We start from the raw sequence: 19,805 nt of genomic DNA, 5'->3' as shown, positions 1-19,805 counted from the left end.
ACAGGGCAGCGGGGTCCCCCCGCTGAGGTCATCTCGGCCACCAAGCCCCGAGGCCACCGCGGGACAGGCTCTGCAGGTTGCAGGGGCGGAGGGAAATAAAACCGGGGTGGAAGGTGGGCTGGTGCGTTAATCTGGAGGGGTGTCCTCTTCCCCCAGGCCCTGCCAGGGAAGCGGAAAGCGCACCCCCAGACTCACCCGCGGGCTGGAGAACTGACCCAGCGGTACATGCTTGGGAGGACAGCGGAGTGTGGACAGACGGCTCTCAGGCACAGGGGTGATGGGAAGCACTGTGGTTATTATTCCCTCCCTCCTGGCAAGCAACACAGGCCTATATCCTAATTCATGATATGCCATGTGCAGCTGCCTAGCAGGGCTATCAAGCATCAAGCATCGTCCCTCAGCTCTACTACGGCAGGCAGAGCAGAGGGGAAAATTAGGCTGGGCTTCATTCACTGCAGTCTAAAGCAGTCCTCGAGAAAAAAGCAGTATGCAGAGCAAACAGACCAGCACATAAAAGAGCAAAACACAAGGCTTGGCGCAGGGCTCCTAGGTAGTCTGGTAATACAAGTAGTAGAAGTACAAACGTCGCTTCCGAAGTAACAACCTGTATATGCTGGATGAATATCAATACTAGCACCGTGGTACCGATACCACTTCTGAGGCTCACTGGCACCCATGAAAGACAAGGCTTCCATTTTCTCTGGCCACATTCTGAAATAACATCTCTTGTCTCCCTAGTTGTGACAACACCGATACCATCTCAGTACCTCACTCAGGCCTGCAAAAGGTCTACTCAAGATCCCACATAAGGGTAGACAGAACCCCAAGACCAGGCTTTGCATTCATAGCACCATTCTTCAAAACAAGTAAAAAAAAAAAAAAAATCTACACAACACCTTTCTGATTTTTTTTTTTACTTTATTTTCTTAGAAATCACAAAGAAACTCTCTCCAGGAGAGCAAGGGGGAAAAAAAAAAAACAACTCTGAAATATTTCCAAGCAATTTTGTTCCATATAAACACAAGCAAAGTTACATATTTCATTCACATGCATGTACAAAAACATTTTAAGTAAAACATCCTTCACACATAACATATGCGCTAGTCTCAGAATTGAGCACATCATCAGATTGGCCTCGCCTACCCTACCTAATCTTATTTTCCTGTTTTCTTTTTAAATTGTAAATTTCTATGCAGGAAACATCTCTTTTTATGCACAGCATTATGCATATTCAAATTAGTATGGATGGTCTTGGAATTAAATCACTAGGTAGCACAGTCTGACATACAGCTGTATACTAGAGTTGTTACACTGCCATTTATACAGTGAACTTTGTTGGATACCAGGCAAAACTCATCAAAAGGAATAAAAAGGTATTGCTAGAGGGAAAAAGGGGATATGATACACAGCACACGCTCAACTACAATCCTGCATGATTCCCATGCAAAACACTTCAAAAGCCAAGTAATTCACAGATCTTGTTCTCCAAATTGATATCAAGGTTCCCACCAATTTCAATCATAGCAAAATAAATCCCTAAATAAATCAATGCTACTGGATATAGACGCGGTCAATACTCAATATTCCCATTTGCCATCGACCTTTGGAGAGAGAAGGGAGAAAGATGACTGAACCAGCCAAACTGCAGACTGCTGAAGCAGGTGGGTCAGCAAAGTGCTTTACCAGTGACCAGCAAAAAACAATTGGAAGAGCTGAGCTTCATTCCAACCCACTGCATAATCTAACTGTGGCTTGAAATTTGGGGATTACATAGTCAATGAACTCTTCACTAGTTGCCCAAGGCTGCATTAACACCTAGCAAAATCTTATTTGATTCATCGAAAAAGCATACTGTCTGTATCCGACTTTGTGAGCTAGATTTAAAATTTCACTGTTTCATGCACGATGAATACCGCTGTAAATCTAAGGACAGTAAAAGTTCAGAGGGGAAGGGCTCATCCAGAAGGTAAATCTTCCACATGCATGAAAGGAAAAGTCAAGCACACAAATGTTAGAAGCAACACTTAGCATAATGGGGGGAACGGGAGGCACAGATTTTACTCTGACATTATTTTCAAATGTACCAGAGATGCTGATGTATTTCTCATATCTGCAAAAACATGCATCCTAAAGAGAATCAATAACACCTCTCTGTTACACTGCAATGACACAGCTGAATCAATGCAGGGTGAATTTCCACTGTATTTAAAAACACTTGAAGCACTCAGGCTTGGCTTCTTGCAAAGTGTGTGTTACAGGGTGAAATGGGTGTGGAAAAGGGATGTGAAACACAAAAAGACAATTAAAAGCAAAACCGAACACCTGCACATGAGCAATATAAAAAAAAAAAAAAAGCGCACTTAAGATTGACGCTTAGGAGGTTTAACCAAAGCTCTGGAGAACAGCAGATTTTCATCTTTAGCCCACTTGAAATCTTGCAAATGAACAAGCGATGCTGGCAGCAGCCACTCGGTCCTCTAGCTCCTGAAAATAGTGCAAGGGACTTTACTTAGGTGCCCCAGCCTCAAGAATACTTTACAACAACAGTCTGGCAAAGCATCTACGGAGAAAGGCCCAAAGACAGGTGTTCTCACACAATATTGAAGACACAAGGGCTAAATCAGGCTGAGTCTTGAGGTCTCAGCCTAGCACATTCTGCGTGTTGTGGAGAACACTGGACCTGCTGCCTTAAGTAAGACGGGCAGTCTGCTTTTAGCCCAGTACTACCATTTCAGCGGCAAGCTCTACAAAATGTGTAGAAGAGAAAAAGCACCAGCCCAGCAGGAAGAAGGCTCCTCTGATTCCCAGACAGGAAGAGCTAAAGTCAGGTCATGTAACTCAGACATTTATGGTGTGGATGTCTTCAGCTGAGGTAGTCAAGTTGAACTCATTTTACGGGCACAGAAAGGAAAAATAGACACTTCTAAAAATGCCATTCATCTGACCTGCTTTATACTTCTTCTTCAAAGCCAGATGAATGGTGACCGAAGAACGACTATTTCTCTGTAGCTGCAAATGCGGCCCGGAGGAATAAATTTAGCTGCAGACATCTAAAGCTGAGTGAGAAGATACCACCCCAAATGCATTCCTTGTACTTGGGCAGTTGAACAGCACAACTGCGCTGTATTTCTTCATGATAAGCAGTTTTGCTTAAAAACAGTATCATATAGGTCCGTAACCTTTCAGTGTCCATCTAATTATTCTCCAGCCAGCAACAGTCCTACCCAAGTGGAAGAAAAGCTCACAACTCTCACAAAACTCTCTGAAGGATCACAGTGCCTTTTCTGAATAGTAACTAAATTTCAAACACACTTCTAAGAGGCAAATACTACCATTCTCTTTTTACAGCTGAGAAAACAGGGACATTGCAGCATGCCTAATGGTGACTCAGAGGGAATCAAAATAAAGATTTCCTGATACATTGGTCCACTGTTCTATTACTGACTAGGCTTCAAATAGCTAGGTTTACCCCCAGGAGAAACCTTTAAAACCACAATGGACAATTTTAACTCCAATGTCCATAAAAGCCTATGGTCACACATTCTTATTAGACATTGAGGAATTTTATGTTTGGCTTGTGCTTCCATAAAGTAGAAGAGAAATACAGTTAGGAGAAAAGAATTAAGGCTAGGCATGTTATACAGAAACAAAAATACTATGCCTGGAGCTCATTCTTTCAAAAGATAAACTTGCAATTGTAAGGACAAATGAGAGGTTTTGTAAATCTCCCTCAAACATCCCAATGGGTTACAGGTATAAAGCCAGTTTAAATGGCTGTTGATTCTTGATTCATGTTCATTCTAGCTTTTTTGAGATACTCACTGAATCAAGTTAAAGACTGAGTTGATCAACTGAGGATTGTGCAGAACAAAAAAAATGCCATCAGTCATCTGAGCCATAAAAGCAAGCAGCAAAAGAGATTCTGTTTCAGACTAAGTTGCCAAGATAACAACTTTGAATAGGAAACCTCAGCCAGCCTTAAGTGGCTGCACTCAATCCAATGACAGCAAAGGAGATGTTTGCATTGCCAGTACTGGCTCACACCAATAGTAAAAGCAGCTTCATCCTCTCCAAAAAAACACATCAACTTCCCTGATCAAGAAATCAACTAGAAAAGATGCTCTCCTGGACTTGTTACTACGAAAGAAGAATTGGTGGAAAATGTGAAGGTCTTGGCTGCAGCTGACATGGAATTGTGGCATTTAAAATCTTGAGAAACGTGTACAAGACAGAGTCCTGGACCCTCAGGACAACATATTTTCGTTTATTCAAGGAACACCTTGGCAGGATCTCACAAGGGACTGCCCTGCCCTCCAAAAGGGGCCCAAGAGAGCTGCCTTATCTTCAAAGACAGCTTTCTCAAAGTAGACCAGATGAGCAGAAAGTAAAGCATGCATTACAGAAGGACAGCAGAGATGATCAAGGAACACCTGACTGAGCTCACTCAAACACACCGAAAAAAGTACACAGAGGTGGAAGTGAGGATGGCCTGGCCACCAGGGATATAGAGACACAGCCCAAGCATGCAGGGACAGTTAGAAAAGCCAAAGCTCAGCTGGAGATGAAACTGGTAAGAAATGTGAAGGGCTTTTTTAGGTACACTGGAAGCAAAAGAAAGGTTAAAAAAAACATGGGTTTACTGTTCAACGATGTAGGCAACCTGGTGACAAAGGATGCACTTTGTACTTTGAGGCTGATGTACTCAACACCTTTTTTCTTGTTTTCACTGGTAAGGCCTGCCAGTGAAAGGGACCTGCCAGGTCCCTGGATCTTATTAGCAGAGTGTTACCTACAGCAGAGGAAGATCGAGTTAGCAAGAACTTAAGCCAATTTGACATACCTAAGTCCATGGAACCAAACAGGATGCATCTGAAGGCACTGAAGGAGCTGGCTGATGGCACTGTGTGGCCACTCTACAGCATCTTTGCCAGGCCAGCAGCAGCAGCAGCAGCAGCAACAGCTCCCCAGCCAGTGAAATACCCTGACTTAAGACTGTCTTGTTGCCCGCAACAGTTAGCAAGAATGTAGCCAGCACACTGAGGGAAACTATTATTTCTCTCTATTCATCCTTCGTGAGACCGTATCTGGAGGATTGCATCCACTTTTGTCCTCCCCCTTACAAGAAAGGTACTGCAGCAATTTCACTGGAAGGCCACACAGCTGGTTGGGGGCTGGAGCACAGGACGTACAAGGAGAGGCTCAGGGAGCTTGGTTTCTTCAGACTTAAGAGGAGAAAAGGCTAAAGAGAGATCTCATTGTATACAACCACTTAACAGGTGGATTAGAGAAGACAGAGTCAGATTCTTCTTGCAGATGAAAAATGGTAGAACAGAGGCAATGAACGCAAGTTGGAACATGGGAAATTCCAACTGGATGCAAGAATGTATCTTTTCTTACTATGAGGGTAGTCAAGTATGGGAAAAAGCCCAAAGAGGTTTTGCATCGCTATCCTTGGAGATATGCAAAACTCAATTGGACAAGGCCCTGACCAACCCAATTCTAATTGGCTGTGCTTCAAGCAGGGTGCTGGACTAGAGACTAGAAACTGCAAAACATCCCTTCAACCCAAATTATTCAATTGATTCTATAACTTAGCAAATCTCCTCACAACTACTTTCCACTGGTAGCTTCCTCATTAATCTGCCAAAGCAAGCCATAACACCATCAGATGTATAAGGTGATCTTCAATCTTACGAGTCAGGATGGAGTTCAGAAGCCAGCAAAGAGGAGAGCTGAAGTGCACTACACATCAAAAGTCTCATAATAATTTTACGCAAGGTCCCTCATACACCATGGCCAGCCCTGTTTATGAATTATAGCCATCATAGTGCTCTCTTAGTTCGTTTCAAGTCTATTACATATGATCAGGATTAAACAAAAAGACTGTCGCTTTTCACATCTTCTTCATCTTTTTCTTGCAACGCTGGTTGAAGACAGGCGAGGATCCCATCAGACTGTCAGCAGAATGAGAACCGTAGCTGCTCTCAGAGCCATTGGGGCTCTGTGGCATCCCAGCTTCGCTCATGCCTGACATCGGTTCCTCAAAGACATCGCTGCCTAGGACCCCATGGCCATGTACATTGGCCTCCTCATTTTCCTGTGGCTCCATTTTTACCTGTGCCAAGTTCCAGAGTGGGGAAGCATTCACCTCAGCCCCTAGAGAAAGAAAAAGCACACAGTAGTAAATGAGTAAAAAGACAAAATTACAAATGGCATGCAGATGCAAGGGACAGCTGCACTGGTAAAGAAGGAGCAAAAGCAAAGCTACAGGTGAACTAGGCTGGAGGAAAAAAACAAAACACACCAATTAGTGTGAAACAATGAAAAAAAAACCTGTTGGCTTTTTTTTTTTTTTAATAGCCCAGTAATTGCCACTCTAAAACGTATGATGCTATCATTTCACAGCAGTCCTCCCCATGGTTTTCTCCGTGAGAAACAACAACTTAAAGCGTCCACATCATTCTCCAGAAGGAGTGTCTTGGCAGCAATGAGTACACCGACAGCACATGGACTAGACCCTGCATAAGCAAGGCTTAGAGGCAGTCCAGAAGTCATTCATGATGATGAGGTCCTTGCAACATCAGCAACCTCCTTTAAGCTACCAGACATACTGGACTTCTGGTAGTTCTGCAGGGGAGGTGAAGTGAAAGGGCAAATGCCTAGGTAGATGGGCAGTCTCAAATACCACTTCCAGCACTGAAATTCAGGGACATCGGAGGTGCAGTCACCCATCCAACTGCCTGCCTCCTTGTACTCAACACCAACAGGTCTTATCGCATCCTCCAGCAGAATGGAAAGAAACCCTCTCAGCTCAACTTCGCAGACACCCTGCTGGGAAATAGCTCCCCTCCCCTCCTTTTTTTTTAAACTTTTGGACTAGTGTGCAAATTGAGGATTTTCTGTACAAGATTACAAAACCATATTTCTTGATAATAACAAATGTTTTTCTCCTCGAGAGCAGTAATTATAGATCACATTATTTACTTATTTACAGTTTTAAGAGAGACAAAAATCCTATTAAAAATACACTAATTGGGCCTCTTGCCAGGATGGGCATAACAGCCCAGAACTGAAGAAAGCCTGAAATCTTCTCACTTTTAAATCTGGTCCCTCTTGTGTGGGCTTAAATTCACACAGAAAATAAAAAGTCCTAAGAAACCAGTTTTAGTAGGTTTTCCTTTGTGTCTCAAGGAGCTTGGCTACAGTTTGAAAGCACAACCAACCCTCCTGTACTGAGTCAAACCTACTAGCCAAAACTATTCCCTATTATCAATACATTACTAACAATAGTCCCTTACTACTAGCAATTACACAGAGAACAAATCTTCCACTGCATGTTTGCACTGTGAATTCTCCCTTATGAAGGAGTCGGGAATCTCTTCCAGAGCAGCTTAGCCCAAACTGGGGTTTAGGAGACCTTTGTGGTAACACAGCCTACATTAGCTCTGCAGTTAGACAACAAGACAGAATGAAAGTGCTTGCTGATGTCCAGTTGCCTTAATGAAAAGTCCTTTTTATGTTAATTATAAGTAAATGTGTTCCTCTCAACAACAGACACATCATTAAAACGCTATCAGTTCCACAGAGTTGCAGCTCCAGTCTACAAAATAATCAAAGATGCTCACTAAACTTACTGTGTCTTTCTTTCATCAATTGCTCTTCATTGCTCAGCCTTATTCCTTTCAGCTCTATCATCTGTCATTCAGAGTGTCACTAATGACTAAAAGTATTTAAGCATCGACACAGGACATTTCATCTTCAAAACATTTTAACTTCAAAGTACTTTACAAATGAGCTAATCCTCATGTTATCCTGCTGGGTGGAGGAACAAGGTGCCCAATTTTGCTTCCATTTCCCCATCTGCAATGAAATTAAGCAGCTAGCCCACAACCACAACATCAGGCATAAGGAGAAACACAAGCAGAACACAGAAGGCTGTAACGAGAGTTTTGCCCTCAGACACAGAAGCCTTGCTGCCCTCTCTAAGGGCCTCACACTTGTGTTTTCGAGATGGTGGTGTCCTAATTGCAGCAGCTTTTTCTCACTCCTTATGATACTATACTCTCCACCCCGCCCAGCTCTAGACTGGGACTTCTCACAGTGATGAGATTTCCAAAGGCCCTTATGAAGTGAAGAGGGACTTTCAGGGAGGAACAGAGCACTTGTATTCTTAATTAGAAAACATCAATTTGGTATCAGAGAGGCAAGAGGCGTTTAATATACAGCTAGCATGCTAGCCTCTAGGTCTCAAGCTAATACAAAGCTTTCCAGATGAATCACTCACAACCAGAGATGGGCCAGAGGAGTCTGCTGTTCCCTCTCCCACAAAAATGTGAGCACTTCACATTTCAAAGGTACTACGGAAAACAATATGAGCTTCCAGAAAAACATCAGATGGCTTTGTGCTTTTTTAAAACTCAGCAGAATGTTCTATTTAAAAAAAACAACTAATGGACTCAGAAGTATACTCTAATCTCACTATATACGGTACTTAGTTTAAGGTTAATAGGAGGATAGGATTCATTGTTTTTTAACCAGATTTTTAAGTGAAACAGCTATCATTGCAGGGATTTCCAGAGTTCAGAAGGTTCTATACAAAAATCAAAACTGGCTTTCTTTGGGAGAAGAATGTCTTCTTCATTTTCCAGAAAATTTAGCACTACTAAATGGTGCACAGAATAAAACTTGTATATAAATATAGAAAAGGCACAGCAGTTACAGATTCTCCCATGGTAGCCACCAGTGTGCTTCAACGTCAACATCAAGACATAGCACTCTGAGGAACAGAGTGCAGTCTCCATAACCCCGCTATTTCACTCACCATTTCACTTTCCACAGCCTCAGCTAACTACAGCAGGCTTTGGGGTAGAGATAATAGAATAGGAGAGACTCCCACAAGCCCATTTCACCTAAGTCACTGATAAGCTTTCATGAAACAATGACTGTCACTACAGGGTGACTCCTGAATATGGAGGACTGCACCAAGTATCATTAATATTTCCATAACTCAGTGCCTAAACTATATAGGGTCTTGAATATACTCCAATCACAAGGAACATGGCCTTCAACTTTTCAGTAACATGAACCTCTGGACAAGAATCCAAAACCACCTGAGGAAAAAAAAAAAAATCCAGTACTGTCCTTACTAGAAATAAGGATAAAACTCTAGTCTCTTTTAAACTAAAACATATACATAAACTGAAAAGTTTTTTTTGTCTTTTTTACATCAGATTGGAAAAACAAATCTGGTAGTCACATCTGCAGCAAATACCCTAGTTCACTAAACAACAATAAAGCCCTTGGGCCATCACTTTAGAAAAACAATCTACCTCACACCAATAACAAAGCCAAGGACTTTAATGATCCCCTAAAAATAAACACCATAAAAAGCATTTTATGTGCTATGGGGTCCACGAATGGAGTAAATATTTAACAAATCTTTGTAATTGATACCTCTGATTCTTTGGTTTTGTATTTAGAAAGCAAGCAAGGGTTTCTCTCCCATCCAAGTCTTTTTATTAAAACCTAAAAAATCCTTCTCCTTCCTCACATTGGGATCTGCTATTAAAAATGGAAACAAGATCACATGGAACAGCTGACAGACTGTTTCCAGCAGCAGCAAGAAACCCCTACCTGAAGTCTGCGGGGAAGCTTCTACCTCCAAGTTGGCAGAGAAGCGCTCGCTTTGAGCTCCAAGGACTCCAACGGGCAAAGATTGGTCACCGGAAGCCAGATCTCCTTCCAGCTCCTCACTTATGGGGAAAGTAATATCACTAACAGGCTCCTCCTTAATCTTCACAGGCTTTGTGTCTTCTGCTGCCTTTTCAGGGTTGACAATCTTTTCATACTCTTCAGAGAGCTGCTTGCTCACCTGTCAAAGATCAGCAGGGGTGAAAAAGAGGCCAGAAAGGTCAGAGTGACTTCAGAGACTCTGATAGCAATTACATTGCAGTGCACTCAGCTCCCAGAATATTATTAACATCTGACCTGAATGAACAAGTAAATAGGTTATCAGCTACACAGGAAAGATTTTTTTTTCCCCCTTTAAGAACACCTTTTGCCCTGTATTAAGGGACTTTCATAAGAGGTTTAATCCCTTAACACATCTGCTTGATAAGTATGAGCACCTTTATTTCACAGACAGTGATGATGAGGCCCAGAAATCTAAACAGAGAGTAAAACAAAAGCAAAGTGTCTCTTTTTGGTCTTACTTTTTGGTTTTACCTATAAGACTATCCCCCCTCCACCAGTAAAAAATTTACTCCAGCATTAAAAAACAAGCAGCTCAGATATTCATCAGCTCTGTAGTCACCACTGGGCAAAGCCTGGGTACCTTCTGTCAGATTCACAGCAAAAAACATGGAAGTTTTCTCCAGTCAGAGAAATGAAACAAATACAGGAATGTGATTTAGAACTACCCTGTACTTCCTGAAACTTAACAACAGTAAGCAATTAAATTAAAAATTTCGGATTTCATCTGCTTCTAATACATGCTTGTTTATACCACTGAATCCCAACAGTCAGTGAACTGTGCTCAGGAAAAGCCCAAGGCTTTTTAACAGCAGAAGCAAGAAGGAAAAAGAATAGCAAAGCCTATTTCCCCCTTATAGATATGCTTCCAAATACAGAAGCTACCGTGGACCTCAGCCCTGCATGAAGAACAGAACAAATAAGACAATGACCAGCTGCAGGATGAGAGCAAACTGCATCGGCAGAATGATGCAGAAGACCCAAATTCCAAAAGGAGACATTTGAACAAAAACATTTGAACAAAAATGAGCTGTTCTTTTGCGCAAAAATGTTTTTCATGAAGACAGATCTTGATGATGTTATTTTTATGCACAAACCTCAGAGTTCATCACAATTTACATACTACGTGCACTTACAGCTCTCTCTGATTTATACTGCCTCTGTAAGCCACAAGGTGCCAACCCTGGGAAAAGGAGGAGCACAAGGTAGATGCTCCAAGATGAGTCAACTGGCACTCAGAGACTGTGACAAGGAGGAAGGAACGGCAGGTTTTGCTTTCAGTCACAGGCTATCTACTTGATTCAAGTCATGTTTTTTGATGAGTAGGAGTAAAATTCCCGCTTCAAATCCTTGCATTTCCGTAAGTCCACAACAGGCAGACAGTCTTAAATCATTCAGATAAAATGCATACATTTAATTTCACAGGATACCTGGATGCAGAGAAACCATACCCTTATTCTTACAACCTATGTTGATATGACACCTCTTATTCCAAGGAAGTTAACAATTCCTCTTCTTTTTCCACAGAAGCACAGTCCCCTCTAGAGTGGAAGGTAGCACCTGTGTGGCAACTCAGATCAGCGCAATGCTACCCTATGCTCTTAAAGTTTATGCAAGTCACTCCTTGCTTAAGTGAACACAAGCCACTGTACAGACAAGTAATTTCTGTTCATCTGCTTACTTGTTTTCTGAAATGGTAAGCAGCCAAATATCCCATTAAGCAGAAAATTCAGTTAATCAGTCAGCATTGATTTTATCTCTACTTGATATTTTTGTCTGGGCCATTCAAGAGCTGGGGACCTCCTCTTAAACCCAGACAAACCATCAGTAGAGTACTCTTAGCCTCAGTAGGGACACAAATAAGGGGCTCTGTCTTCCAGGCAAAAAAATCCCATTTCTCTTTTCCTTGATGACTCCCATCCACACCCAAGCTAACAGAATTTTACTTCAGTAAGAACCAGGACTTGCTAAAGCATAAGTGATTGTACTGGGGGTACATTTATTGGTGCCGTCAGGTCCCTACTGCTCTTCTTACCTGAAGCATGTAGCTGTGATAATCCTTAATGCGGTGTTGCCAGAACTTCTGCAGTGAGAGCACACTGCCAATGCCCACTTCATGGAAGACCTGCTCCATGACATCAGGGAAAGGGGTGTGCCCAAGTCGAGCTTCTCGATCCACAGCAAAGCGCAGCAGTTTGGTGAACTTCAAACAGTACTCATGGGCAATGTCTGTCAGGGTCTCCAGGACACTCTCATTGGCACACTCAAAGCCTGTGTGAGCCAGGATGGTGGCCATTGACTGGTAGAGAAGCTGCCGGCAGGAGGACCAACTCAGCTCAGTCACTGGCTCCCCTTTTCCTCTAAAAACCAGAAAAGACAAAAATAGCACACTTCCAAAAACTGAAAGGAATGTATCCGTTGAAGATATATTGTCAATAAGGTGATGTACAAAGGGAAAGCAGATTGTTTGGCGTTCTCCACAGCTTCTCCATTACATATGAACACTACCTAGTAAGGGTTTATCTGCTTTCCCTTCTTCCCCTCCCTCCAAATCAGCACTGCCAATTGTCATTTTCCCTTCTAATGCCCGAAGATTCCTTGGGTGATGCATGAACGTGCGATGCAAATCTTCTGTACCCTTAAGCATCTCCCCACCCAAGAGCTTTTCTCCTGAAGATGTGAATTAAATGGGTCCTTGACACAAACAAAAAAGGTATTTTAAATAACATGAATGCAAATAATTTCCACTCTCAGTTAATTACATTTCTCTTCCTTATTATCTCTGACGTTACAGGCCTAATAGTCAGATACAAAGGCTTCTAGGATTGACAAGATCTGAATTTAGAATGCGAAAGACACACATAAAAAGCAAGAAATGGGATACACACACATTTCATAAATGTACATTGTAGCCAAAAAGACCACTTCCCTGTCCCCATTCCCAGTAGTCACTAAGCACAACACTGAAAGAAGTATCCCTGTATGCAACCTGAGAAGTGAACACCAGGCCTGGAGAGGTTCTAGCATAGGGCAGCATTCCCCAGCCTTGGGTTTGAGACCTCTCTTCTCAGAATATATACAGTTGCTAAGCATGAAGGAGTGACCACGCAGGATGGAGGAGATGAAGAACAACTGACATAAGCACTTCAAACATCATTCATTTACAGACAGGGAACCGAATTTTTCGTCAAGATGAGTTAACAGAAATTCTACATAGGAAAGAGAGAAGATGAGATAAGGCAAGGCCTCTGAAAGGTAAACGTATTTCTACCAGATTTCTCAACTCACAACTAAACGCATGTGATGTATTTGCCCATATCAGTAATCTGATCTTCAAATGCCAATGTCAAAAAATCAAATTTCCTTTCTGCTAAGTATGGTATTTATATACTTTTTACACTTCATTCAGCACCAATGGCAGAATTAAGCTAACAATTTCACCCTTCATTTGTTCCTGATCAATTTCTCCCAACATCTTCCGCAGCCCACCCTGAGATTCGCCTCGCTCTCACCCTACATTACTTCCGTATCACTACTACTCTTTCCAGTAAGAAGACCTAATTAAACAGTACACAGACAGCGTTAATGCCTTAATAAAACTCTCACTACTCTTGTTTCTCCAAAAAGTGCATTAGGTACCCTTCAGTCTTGGTGAGATGCTGGGCCAGAAAGCTTCAGGTCCCCTGATCCTCAGGACTGATGCACAGAAAAGCACTGAAACTCAGCAGTAAAAAAAAGGTAAAATTTCAGGGGAGTGAAAAATGGAAGGTTAAACACAGAGCTATCAGGACCAAAATCACTCCTTTTCAAGAACACCAGCTCAGCACTTACTGATTTTTCAAATAAAGGGGGGGAACACACTATATTAAGAGCTGCAGACAATGATATTTCTAAGTGGATATTAAGAACAGCATGTGGATCTCAGGTCATGGATTTATCCCAGTTATTAATTGCTGGAAAATGACTCACATCCCAATTCCTACTCAATTATGTACCTACTTTATAAAGAAGACAGCAGGCGCTCTGACAAGATGAATTAAAAGATCATCAGTTCCCTTATAAACCAGTGTCACCCATACTGGTTTTACATGTCACTCACTCCCCCCTCCACCTCCCAGCAACAGATTTCTGAAGTTCAGAAACAGCCACGTGTCTTATACAACACTGGGACCAGGAGGTTACAACAGAAAAAAATAATCATCAAACAAAACCAACCAGAAGACAACCATCAAAATTTATGCCTATAAAAAAGAACCTCTTCCTTTTTAACACATAAAAAGGACATACCTAGCTGTCCAGCAGCCATCAGCTGATAGCATTTTATGCTACCAAAAACACCAAATACCAGACTACTATAAATACAGAGACATGAAGAGCCATTATTGATGCTCTGCCATTCAATGAAAACACTATCAACAAACTTAAACTAGACACAGAATTTGGCAAGCCCAAGCAGGATACCCAGTCACTTGTAAAGTAGAGCACAACAACCATTTAGCAATGCATATCACTGCTCAGAAACAGCAGAGAATGTTGTATCTCTTTTAAACTCCTAGAGGAAAAGAAACTAATTGCCAGCATTAAATGCAGCTAGGTCACTATGCTGAAAGGGATATAATCAACTTGAAATCTAATCAATTAAAGACAGAGAGAAAAGAAATTTCAGGTACTGTAGTCAAATCCAAATCCCCACCTCTTGTTCTCGGTAAGGTCAGTCAATTATGTGGTTTTTTTCCTTATGTTTTTGTCTCTTTTTTTCCTGTTTCGCACAATAAACAATAGAAGAAGATGATTAAAAGCCTGATTAGACAGCAAAAACTGAAATACTCTTGCAGATGTTAATGGAAAACAGCAAATGAGAAAGTAACTTTTTTCTTCATCTCCTTTAACCTTCAGGTACTATCTGATAAGAATGCACATAAACAAAAACAGCCGAATAGACACATTTAAGTTGAAAGCAGCTATCTAATGTCAAGCCTTCCCAAAAAGGAGCAGCAAACTTGTTTTCCCTGATGATCACAGGTAAAGAGCCTTGGTCTTCGATCTCATCCAGATACCTAGCACCTACAAAAGCATCCTTCCAGATAGTATCATTACAGAGAATTGCAGCACTTACTGCTTTCCTGAAAGGCTCCCATCCAGCTACCATCCAAAGCTGAGCCTATTTAACATATAACCAGAGTCATACAGCTGCAAGTAAACAAGAGCACTTTAATCCCTAAAATTCTATCACCAGAGTGGCAATTAGGCCTGTGACGTGGAGGTGATCATCTCTATAGAACATATAGTATGAAATTTATCACAAATACTGGCCAACTTGTCACTCTTCAATTTTCCAATAGGATCTATATTTTTATATATGGGTCACCAATGCTAGATGATGTTCCAGACAGAAATCTACCTGCTGAGCCACAAATGCATCAGATCCAAAGCCCAGCCTTCTCTCACTGCTGCCAGCAAACCTGCAACATGCAGAGCTTCACAACAGAAAAAAAGGGTCCATTTATTCCAACCAGGGTTATTTTCAGGATTAATAAAGTTTCAGAACTCACAAAAAGGCCCATCTTCTGTGTCAACAAGACATTCCCCAAAGGCACCACAATCCAGTCACCGAAGCTCCTCTCCTGTATGGCTAATTTTCATAGAGGGAAGGAGATCTCATGGTTTATTTCCCTGTGCAGCTATATTCAGGGGAAAGTGTTTGGGCTAAGTCAGTACAAGGATTGACAGCTGAGGCTCACTCAACTGCAGTAATGGATTGAAGTGCTCTGCTCCCTCCTAGGTGAGCATAAGCTAGCAGCAGATGGAGGGAGGGATTGTTTTTCCTATGAACACATTAATTTTATGAAACATTACATTGTGGGGTTGAATTTCTACCAAATGAGGTGCAACAAGGTCGTTTCACAGCCATCTCCCCCAAAACAGTAAAATAAAAGAGAACATTGGCAAAACAAGATTATACTAGTCAGTGCATCAAAGAATACAGCACACTAACTCAAACCAGAACGTTGATTCTTTTTGGAAAAGGGCCTCTTTCCACCTCATCCTCAGTAAGCCTTTTTCTAAATCTCTCTGCTACGTCTACAGAAAGCTGCACAGGTATAAAAAGAAGCTGCTCAACAGATAATGGCAGGAGGTAATAGATAATGTTTGGAAAATAAATTGGTTCCCAGTGGCCCAACCCAGAAGACCAGACAGTTTAAGAATTAAGGCAAAGTGCTTAGTCTGGCAGGGGAAGTACGTTCTGCCTGCTCTAATTTTTACTGCTCCTAATCCTTCCCAACATTAAACCTGCTATCCCACCAACAAGTGCTTCTCTATTTCTGTACAGACATTTCTTAATTACAAGCCCTTCTGCCATGAACTGTCTTCCCATTGCAAGCTCCCAGTTTTCGTTCACAGATTATCTTCCAATGCAAAGCATACATCCAATGTGGTCAGGAACACAAAAAGAAACCAAATACGCACACACAAGAAAAAGCATCTGAAGAAGCACATAGTGAGTAGGTTAGGTTTTTTTTGAAGACAGATCCATGCTATTCAGAGGAAGCTGAACAGAGAAGAAGGAAAAGCCAGCAGCTGTATCATGGTAAGAACCTCCTGTTCAAATGGTAGTTCCACATCTACAGTTCCTCACTCATTCTTCATCGATTATGCTTTAAGCTTACCTTCTGTTTCTATACCAACCAAAACCAAATGTTAATCCATTATTGTGTATTCCAAGAATTGTAACATCAACAATTGCAAATCACCAGGACCAGATGGTAATTCACCTAGGAATACTGAAGGATTTAAAGGATGAAACAGTTGAACAGCTGTGGTGAGTCACCACTTGTTTTAAACTGCCTTGGTTCATGAGGATCAGAAGACAAAAAAAGGGGAAAACATTTTCTTCTAATAGCTTCACAAAAGATGTGAAGAACTGCAGGCTGGGAAGCCTGATATATTCTGGCACATCAGGGAAATTCAAAGGAATTCTAAGAACAGAATTAGAGGACACATGGATAAATATGATACACTCTTTAGAAAGAGTCCAGACAGCTTTTGTAAATGGAAAACCTGCTTCACAAACCTACTAGAGTCCTTCAAATCCATCAAGAAGCAAGTACATAACAGATCTCTACTGTGAAGCCCAGGTCATCCCTCAAGGATCTGTGCCAGAATCCAGGTTTGCTTCAACATATTTATAAAGAGACTGGAAAAATGGAGGAGAGGAATAGTGTCGTGATTAAAACTGCTGGTGGTACAGACTTGGGAGGGTTGAAAAGACCAAAACAACTGAAAAATAACAGTAAATTAGGTTCTGCCTGTTCCTCATCTCAAAAGGGATGAGAAGGTAGGGGTTACAGGTATGGGGCAGGACAGAGGAGAGGAAAACTAAAATGAATCCAGGGAATAACAAAAGACAAGGGTGTGGGGTCAAAGGATGAAAATGAGTAACAGAATAGGACATGACTATAATAAAGAAACTTGTGGTCTGATTCAGGCTGGCAGCTCTTATCTTCCTTTCTTCCTATGACTAAATATACACTGCTTCTCAGATCCAGGTTACTGCTAAATAAAATGGAATTAAAATACTGATTTAGTCGAATACTGTAACTCTGAAAATGGCATTTCAGAAGGCAGCATAAAATGAAGCACTACCATGTTTTACCATGGGGAAAGAATAGTCTTCCTTAAATTGTTTTTAGACACTAAGAACAGGCGTCAGCAAATCATATAACTATTTTTACTATTATAACAGAAGCTGCTATTCTTAATTCATGTAAGTGTCTTAAAACAGTTATGAACAAACATGCAACAACAAACTCAAAGTGTTCCTCCCAGAAAAGCATAAATGTGTTTGGTTTAGCAAGTGCACAACTAAATTCTAGTCTACACTGCAGCTCATTATAAATCCACTCTTTATCAGCCACAAAACATTTCATTTCAAAATTGTCTATCCAGTTTTTACAATCTAGTCTTTAAACTCCCCCATGTGGTTGACTGCTAAATAACAGTTCTTTACTCGGAACCCAGAGACTCACAAGGGACAACAAAAAGTCAAAGCAGCCCCCAAAACATGGACAGAGCCACAAAAACCTGAACTTAAAGCTGAAGCCACCGGGGAGGATAGAGCAGAACAGTTCAGTTCTACAAACCACAGGACCAGAAGGAGCAGGAGTCACAGGGCTCAGACTTCATCCTTGCAGGACTGGATTTCCCTTCACCCCTCTAGGCTAACTACTTTATTTCTCCAAGAAAGATGATGGTGTTCCTCCACAAACAGCACTACAGAATTGCTCTACTGTTCAGAGAGCCTATGTTACCAAAAGCAACACCTTTCAATAAAATGCATTTCATACAACCTCAGGCCATTGAAGATCTCAGTAGCATTTACCTGATATATTATATTTTATTGATGCACATTTTCCCCATTTTAAAATCTAAAATGTATTATCCTCTCCCACAACATGTTCATTGGTGTACAGCCTTTAATCTAAGAATAGGAAGTTATAGTAGTGAGGATTAATCCCTGAATTTCAATGCACATAGCCTACAAAGTATCATGAGGTCCTACAAGCAATGCAATACTTCCTTGTGAATTTATTGCTTGTCAGAGGGGTAGACAGGGAGGTGGTAGCAATACTATTTAATCAATGATTGGCTGCAGAGGTAGAAGCAACACAACCTTCCTTTATATTTTCTCCAGCCCTTGGCTGGTGGAACCAGTATCAGAGACAAGGATTCTCTTCACCCATACTCATCGCCACCTCTGACCAGAATAACACCACCAAACAGGGTGAAATGTGATAGTTGCTACATCACAGGTCCTTGGCCACTGAAATCTTATGAATATGTTATCAGATCATCTTTTCAGAACCTACAACTAAACAGTCAAAACCTAGTCATGTGTCTTCTGGATTTTCAGTTACAATAAGGCAAGTTTAGTTGTAAGTGACCTAAATAGAAGACACTTCACAGCGTAGAATCAAACCTGTCAACAAATGACTGAAGACAGTAAAACCATTCGCAAACATTTAGCGTAGCGCTAACAAGACAGAAATCAGCACTACACATCATATTTTATAGACAGGAAACAAAGGCATATTTATTTTAAACAATGTGCATGTTATCCACACAGAAAAAATCTAAATCTTTCTTTTGAAGCCTGTTTTATACATTACATACAACTGTTTGACCCTTCAGCCTAAGGGAATTGATATAATTATGTATATATTTAAAAATGCTCAGCTTGCTTTCAGCCAAGAACTAACCCAAAGAAATACCAACACACCTGTAGAAATCACTCTCCGGGTCACTGTGCCTCAGCTGAAATGGCATTTTGGGGGTTTTGCTATCCAGAGGAAGCAGGTCATCAGGGAGAGGTGGAGAGGCCGGACAAGATGGCAGAGGTTCATTGTCTTCAGTTTTTATGCCCTCCGCTTGCTGCTGGTTTTGAGCCTGAGCCATGGCGATCAGGCTGCGCAGCCGCCTGTTGTGCTGGATGAGCTGAATGGTGTGAATTGTGAGGCTGCAGGGCTCTGAGGGGATGTCCAGCATGGTGGTTGGCCGGGGTTTGTTTGCGGATGGCTGATGCAGTGGAGGATCTTGGACTTCCACAGTACGAAACTCGCGCTGAAGCAGGTCAAAGGAGCTGCGGTTGGCCTGGTTAGATGAAACTGGAATCTCACCCCAATATCGCAACATTTTTACACAGGTCGCCTATCGTCCCCAGAGCTCAGAAGGCGGCTACCAAATACAGTAGCACAATGGAGTCTTGTCACAGGGAAAAGCACTAGGCTTTGGGCAGCCACCAGAACTGGAGCTGGGATGACGCTCTGAATAAAGCCAATTACGAATGCCAAGTGAGTGCTGCCTCAGCGCCTCAGCGCCTCACCAAGCAGCGCAGTTTCCACGACGACATCAGGACGTGGCACCGGCATTTAACACATTACATTGCTGATTCTCCTGGGGGGCGGGAAGAAGAAAGAAACGCACCCGCGAGGCGGAAATTATTTCTGCTCGTAACAGGGGCTACTAACCTGGGCCACGCCGGCACCTCGCAGAGCGGG

General features: G+C 41.9%; 1 protein-coding gene across 1 annotated transcript; it reads right to left on the bottom strand.

The window, feature by feature from the left end:
* Window positions 1–5,648: 5,648 nt before the first annotated feature.
* Window positions 5,649–19,440, bottom strand: SUPT7L (suppressor of Ty 7 (S. cerevisiae)-like). Its single transcript, XM_010296762.1, has 4 exons — window positions 19,028–19,440; window positions 11,786–12,110; window positions 9,634–9,871; window positions 5,649–6,156 (listed from the first exon to the last, which is right to left on the bottom strand). Exons 1-4 carry the CDS (start codon window positions 19,438–19,440, stop codon window positions 5,894–5,896), a joined length of 1,239 nt encoding a protein of 412 aa, XP_010295064.1. The 3' UTR covers window positions 5,649–5,893.
* Between the last annotated feature and the right edge of the window lie 365 nt (window positions 19,441–19,805).

Source organism: Phaethon lepturus, unplaced genomic scaffold, assembly GCF_000687285.1.
Source record: "Phaethon lepturus isolate BGI_N335 unplaced genomic scaffold, ASM68728v1 scaffold13901, whole genome shotgun sequence".
In the NCBI taxonomy this organism is placed as follows: Eukaryota; Metazoa; Chordata; class Aves; order Phaethontiformes; family Phaethontidae; genus Phaethon; species Phaethon lepturus.
The sequence above is the reverse complement of the archived record's forward strand: the minus strand, read 5'-3'. Positions and strand labels throughout refer to the sequence as shown.